General features: G+C 45.0%; 1 protein-coding gene across 1 annotated transcript; it reads right to left on the bottom strand.

Moving 5' to 3' along the window:
- Positions 1-2,124: 2,124 nt before the first annotated feature.
- Positions 2,125-7,243, bottom strand: LOC143214941 (U-scoloptoxin(01)-Er1a). Its single transcript, XM_076436538.1, has 5 exons — positions 7,055-7,243; positions 6,582-6,653; positions 3,535-3,657; positions 2,728-2,829; positions 2,125-2,653 (listed from the first exon to the last, which is right to left on the bottom strand). The coding sequence occupies exons 2-5, from the start codon at positions 6,651-6,653 to the stop codon at positions 2,576-2,578; spliced, it is 375 nt and encodes a 124-aa protein (XP_076292653.1). The 5' UTR covers positions 7,055-7,243; the 3' UTR covers positions 2,125-2,575.

The raw sequence follows: 7,243 nt of genomic DNA, 5'->3' as shown, positions 1-7,243 counted from the left end.
GAAAGATCGATCGAAGAAACGAAGTGAAAGTGGAACGCGCTGCTCCGCTGACAAAGGACATCGACGAGGACAAAAGCGGCGTCCGCGGACGAACGTGTGCATCGCGCTTCGCAAAAGGGGATCCTATTAATCGATAAGAATCGCGAGCGGTTCGTCCGTCTCTTTCCCGCCTTCTCTCCTCTGTCTTTCTCTTCGGGCGATGGTCGTGCATAGTTGTTTAGAAATAGGAAGTTCGGTTTCCCGTGACGCTTGCGCGACGATTCCTTTCGTAATCGAACGGCGCGGGGCGTCGTGCTTGAAAAAAGTGATCGACTCTCACCGAGATCGGCTTTTCAATAAATTACGTTCAGGGTCGACGCCGCCGCGCCGAGCGAATTGAGTCGTTGATACCGAATAGAGCGTCGTTTAACTACGCTCGGGGATTTTAAACGGTTAGCTGTCCTATACCGAACCGGCTTTAAAAGGATCCTATAACGCGGTGGATCCTACTTTCGAAACCAAAAGAACAAACGCGATCGGTGAGCTATCTGCTTTCTCTGAAGGTCCTTTCTTCCTGCAGGTTCAAATGCGTCCAGCTCCTCTCTCTCTCCATTTTTTCATCTTCTTGCAGAAACAAGACTGCAGGACTTTTTCAGTCGAGGGGGACTCTCTCGATTCCTGTCGGAGGTTTATGGCAAAAATGGCACAATTTAAAGCAGTGGGCATATTAAAAAGATTTAACACTGAAACTACCGAGCACTGAGAGCGATTAAAATGTTTCAGCTGATAAAAATGACAAGCTTTATTTATTTAGATTTCATGCAATTTTTATTACAATATGTGCTTGGATAAAGAAATTTATCGAATTATTTTCCATCTAAGCAACGTCATAATTTCAATAATTATAAAATTAAGAATGTAAGACCAGCCATTTGACCGGCAGTGGTTTCAGCTCAATCAGACAATTAAAAGAAGAAAGAAACAGTTTTTACTTCGCATAAAGATCCGCAGTCTAGTGATAACGTTGAAGGATTAGCGTACAGGATGTCTTTTCTATTCCGAGTGGTGTTAAGAATGTTCCAGGGGAGGTGTGTCACGAATACAAATTCTAAAAGAAAATGGAAGAGCCTGAAAGTCCTTCGAGCCGCGGCATTTCAAGTATTGTTCGACTAAAATATATTTAAAAGGAGAGAGGACAGTCCCAGATTCTTTGTTCTCCAAAAGCCACATATCTTCGATCGACACGCCCGGTGATCTTTGCAAGTGGATCTCGAAGAATTCGCGACCGGGGCGTTGGATCCGTGGTATTTGCGTTCGAGGTCCTTTCGAGGAGCGTCGCTTTGTTTTTCACGCCCGCGGAATATCAACCGAAGACATGCAAATCTGAATAACCCCTTCGATCATTCGCAACATCTTCGGCGTTAATAATAGCTCGTGACGGCTGCCATTAGCCGGTTGCGTTAGTCGCGTTCTAACAGTTAATCACACGGATCTGACGGAACTGAACGCGACGAGGATCGGTTGTTTTCTCATTTGAATCGCGTCGTCGCGCAACGAACGGGCACGTCATCGGAATAACGGCTTGGCACGGTGACTTTGGCCTTGCCGATCGAAAAAATTGATTTCCGAACGCGGAAGCAGCCGTGTGTCGTAAGTTGGGTGCGCCAAAATTTCTATTCGTTTACGTAACGACGCAGCGACGAATGAAATTCCACATAGTAATTATTGATGCGCAAGGGAGGCACGGCTGGGAGGCTTCGAGGACACCTTTCAAACTTCGTGTCGCGGATGAATGAGCAAAACGCGACGAGACGAGCATGCCGAATACGTCGACGGAAAAGCATCGTCGTCGCGTCGAGGCTCGTTTCATCAACGGGGAAAAGGCCGGGAACGAATCGGCCGGCTAGCGACGGCCACTCACTTTCTATTGTCCAATCATGCCAAGAAATTGTCAGCCGCGATTTCGACTTTTGCGCGAGATCGAGCCGTTTTTCCCGGTCTCGAGATCGTTGCACCGAATTCGTTTTCGCTTCGGCGCGAATAGAAAAACGAGGACGTGTTGGATCGGATCGGATTAAACCGTGGCATGGTGGTCACGGTTTCTTGATACGGTGTCTGGCTTGGTTACTTGATTTAGTCGGGTGGTTGATGCATCAGTTTTGTTTTATTGAATAGTCGTAGGTTCGTTATAACAGCTATTTTGCAGGATCGGTCTTGTCGGAGTAAATCTGTGTGCGGTAGAGAATTTTCGACGGTTCTATATTGAAGGGGGAAAACGGACAGTATGTGGTGTGGTGGTGTTTGTGGGTTGAAAGTGTATGTATCTACAAGTTCGAACAGCTTTCGGGACAGTCGGTTGCCATCGCGTGGAATTTAGCGTCCGAGAGTACTGCAGCGGCCTGTTTTCTGTTCGCGTAAGCGCTTCCTCCGCCGGCAAGCTAGGAACTCACAACTCGCTGGACGAATCTCCTCTTCTTTATTCCTGTTATCTCGTCCCATCGTTCTCCTACCCCTACCCAAAGTAGAGACTGTTGTGTTACAGAATCGTCGCATCGTTCGCCCGCGTTCTCATCCGTTCACAGGAGCACGGTCGTCGTTAGATCTTGTTCCCGTTCACGTCCCTGTACAGGTCGTCGTTGATCCCGTACAGTCTCGGCGAGTCGTTGCAATCGACCTACGATAACGCAGTACATATCTCGATCGAACGTCTACATCAGTTTTTCATAAACAAATTAGCTGAATGCCTACCTTGAACCACCAATCACAGACGCGAGCCGACTGGCTGAAAACGGTCCCGTTCGGACAGAGGAAGCTGAACATGCGCCCGCTCGGCAGACACCAATGCCAGACCTAAAGAACCAATTGTTGCACACCTTGCTTAGAGATATCTAGTGGACATTATTGCTAGGAACATCCTCTGCATCAACATTTCTTTACATCCCTTTTGATTTGTCTGCATTGAGTCCCTGAATTTTGTTCAATATATCGGTATAAGCAAATACTTCTTCTATGAAAAGGTGTTCACTTACTTAGTCTCATCAGTAATCTTCATTATTTTTGATATTACGGAAAAATGGAAACGTTACATTCACACTATAAGTAGAATGCGGATGTTTATGCAATTTTCAATTTTCCAGGTAAATTTGAAGAAAGTGCTTCCAAATAAAATCCTATTTTCATTGGTAATAACTACACTGCGGATGTTTATGCAATTTTCAATTTTTCTAGGTAAATTTTAAGAAAGTGGAATTAAATAAGATCTTATTTTCAATGGTAGAGTAGCCTTTGTAGATCCGAAATGAATAAAAATCGTTCGAAATTCTGTGGAATTTTATTTTCTAGCATTGTGTGTGTTTTAACATTTTTGGAAGCCATAAATGCACAAAGATCCGCAGTCTAATAATAACACTTTCAACAATTCCTTATGTACACATTCCAACAAAAAAATTCAAAGAATTGCTTTAAGCTATACTCTTTCGAAAAGTTGACCGATTTTCTAGAAAAAAATTCGCAGACCGTTCAAATTATGCGGCAGAAGTATAGATGCCGATTTACCTGACATCTGGCTTCAGGATCGGCATAGTAGCCGGGCAGCTTGCCTCCGCAGGTAAACGTGAGGCCGAAAGGTACGGTGTCGTAGATCGGGTAGTCCACGCCAGGTGTGTAACCGTCTACTTGCTGGAAAGGCGCGTGAAACATTGATTCGTGAGGCGCTCCGTAACAGATACGATCTTAATTAACATTCATTATTTGGCCGAGCGTTTCGCTGTTTGAAATTCAAACGAGCGCGGCGGGTTGCGCGACTCGCAACACCGTTGCATCTCGCGGTTTCCGTCGGAACAAAGGCGATCTCTTTCGCGAGATGCAATTAACGGGAGCACCGTTTGCACCTTCGCGGCTTGCCGCGCGAGAACCTCTGTCGAAACAGTGGACTTTCGTCATGTATCGTCGTTCACAATGGAATGTGGACCGAGAGCGAGGATGCACGCCGCGATTCATACTTCCTCTCGGCGTTAACGCGTCTCGCGCGTTGCGCATTCTCTGCATCGGGTGTCCGTTAAATTGCATTCATTTGCATCCGTTAGACGGGCACTGCTTCTCTTTCGAACGCATGCCTGCACCTGGCGATCGCGATTTTGTTTGATTAAATCATGTTTCAACCCTCTTGCGTCTGACGCGCTCCAGACAATTTTTAAGCGATCTTTACCTTCAGTTACTCGCTCTACACTTTCTACATAACTGTGTACATTGAACTTTATTTGAATCTTACGTAAATTTTGATTGAATAAAATAACTACTTCAATGCAAAATACACACTTGCTAGTGTAGTCGACAGCTTTGTTTATGCTTGAAACACTAAATTGAAAGTTTTGAGACTGTAAGTATCATATGCGAGTAAGTAAAAATTAAATCCTGGTTCCAGAAAGGTTATTAATACGATCTGCTTTGTGCATGCTATATGTATATACTCATTTGAAAGGAAAATTCGAATGAACCAACTATGTTCTGCAGATCTTTATGCAAAATAAAAATTGTCTGCATGGATTGTGAGGAATAGAAACTGAGTTGAATGTTATTTCTTCCCTTAATGATTTTAATAGAAGAGAAATCATATCTCGACATCTTCAATTTCTAAAATTTTCCGACAATTTTGAATTTCATCTGCTCAATTTTTCTATAAATGCATAAAGATCTGCAGTCTATTGATCACTCATAAAAAGGTTTCGTTCTGCCTATCAAAAAACGAATTTCACAGTTCGAAATTGGTGTTCGGACTTACTGTCTTTAGAATTAGCAAGCAAGCTTTCGAGCCCGGCCCGATCGCAGGATAAACAGATGCACTTCCGGTGGTAAGAAAGGGTTCGAAAAACGAGGAGGGGGATTGAGCCCCCGGAACAGCGGTTAATGATCCAAGCGACGTCCGATCAGCGTCTAGATCGGTGTTCGAACTCCGGGGAGGATCTATCCGCGGGATCTTTTTCGCAATTGGCTATCGGCCGAGATGAGAGGAAAAAAGGAGGCCGTTGCGACACACGAAACGCCGGATCGAGCCAGTCCAGTGCGTGCACGTGCCGTGCCGGTGTCTGACCGGAAGTCGGGTTACATTGTTCCCCGCAAGCGGATGCGCATCTCCGTGCCTTTGTATTCGATCTCTCTCCTGTTCGGCATGGTAGGCGTGTGTACGCGAGCGCACGCGCGCGCTCGCAACCGCAAAACACGGCCTCCACCCTTCACGACGCGACCGGTGATTTCGACGCTTGGTTAAGAACGCTCGAGAGGAGATTCGGCTAGGTCAGGGTTCTTCTCGCGCCTATCTTCGAATCTTGAATTTTTCCAAAAATTATCATGCACTTTTAACCGAAGGGTTATTGTAAAAATTGCCATACCATTATTCAAAACAGTTTTAACTCCTTGCCCTACGATTTATTTTATGGTTTCAATGATTAGAACTTTTTTTGTAGTTCGGAATTTCGTATAAAAGGAGAAAATTTATATCTATTGTATGCCTACATGTTCTCCAATAACTTTAATATACATTAACGAAACCAAAATAGAATTTCATCTCGGTTGAAAGGAAATTAATAACATACATATTCATTAGACTCTGTTCTGCATCTTCATCACGAAGAACAAAGGGTTAATATTCTTAAATTCGTCTGTATTCTATAAATTGTGAAAAGCTCAACCGTTGTATGAGAAAGCAGGTTCAATTCAAATAGAATAATAATTACCTGGGTTGAAAGAAATGCGTTGACTTTAGAATGAAAATTGCTCCGAGTCCGAAGGGTTAGACAATCAATTTTTCGATCACGCAGCACGGTCCGATAGTTTTACAGTGATTATTCCTTGAAAGCGTGACTTTTTCGTAACACCAAGAACGGATCGGGACGATTGGACGTTGGAAACGCGCGGTTTTCGATTGCGTTGATCTCGCGACTAAAGGAGAATTTCCAGAGTCGCGTACCGTGAATGTTAACCGAGATTGGGATCGAGAGATTCATTAATCATTTTCATTTTTCTGGCCGCTGGCTAGCAGCCGGCATTGAAAATTCGGCTCCGTCTTCCGTTTCGAGGCGCGTTCACGGTCACCGTTTCCGGTGAAAATGAAAATGAACACGATGAGATCGCGGACAATGGCGTTATTGGCAACGCGTACGCCGAGACGAATTAGCCTGCGGCTCTTTTGCAATTACTCGTCGATCGTCTTCTCTTTTATTCGTCGAGTCTTTTCGATTCGCGCGAATCGGAGGATTGAATAACTCCGAGTTCGTTCTTTCGACGGACGAGTTTGTTTAACGGAGCGGCGGCAGCTCGCGGGAAAGCACGCTCGCGTTCACGCAACAGGGGTTAATTAATGAATTACTTCACGCTGCCATCTGGAGGAGATGACGCGAGCAGATACCGTACCTCCCTCTGTCATTGTTGCACGTGAGAAAACGCCGTGAATATAATAATTTCGTGCTTTGATTCCTACGCGAGTTTCGTAAAAGGTATTGTGCCTGCGAAATGATACCTCGGTTGGTTAGGTGTTGGGATTGCGCAACCACGCTCGACTTTTTTTCGACCGAACCGTCCCTCGTCGCTACGCGGATTCTACTTACCGCCATCGCCTGGTACAACAAGACCGCGCTGTATGCCAGGATCGCGCACAGAATTTGGTACCGCGAAATCATCTAAAAAACAAGGACAAATTGACAATCCCTTCTCTAAAACAATTTTGCAACATTGGGGCAATGAGCCTTTCCAATTTAATCTCCGTCAAATGACTAAACTCTTGGTTTTAAATTAAATTCGGGGAGCTAAGAGATAATTTTGCAAAGTACGTCGAGCGAGTCCAAAAATCTTCGAAGAAGACCACTAAAAATTTGCACAGTGCTTCGAGTGAACAGGCGAGCTTTCGCCACCAAATAAAAAATCCCTCGAGAGTCGAAAAAACTCTCAAGAAGCCCACTAAAAAATTTTGCTCAGATATGAACCTTTGCTACCAAATTGACCGAGAGGAGCTGAAGTTACTCTCCGAAGAGGCCCTCGAAAAATCGAGGTTGTCGCAGCAGGGCGGACAGGACGGACTCACCTTATCGTACAGAATCCTATCACCTTAATCCTTAGTGTCTTTCCGCGTGGTGTACATTTATCTCCGGATGGAGTCCTTGTCACAACGCACTGACCGGTCCTGGCTCGATGGACCTCCGCCTGCACAAAGTCTCGGTCTCCACGGTGTTACCGGCAATGTTTCTTTCTCGAAGGATGCTACCACGAAGTG

The sequence above is a fragment of the Lasioglossum baleicum genome, chromosome 13 (assembly GCF_051020765.1).
Source record: "Lasioglossum baleicum chromosome 13, iyLasBale1, whole genome shotgun sequence".
NCBI lineage: Eukaryota > Metazoa > Arthropoda > Insecta > Hymenoptera > Halictidae > Lasioglossum > Lasioglossum baleicum.
This window is presented reverse-complemented; position numbering and strand designations above follow the sequence as displayed.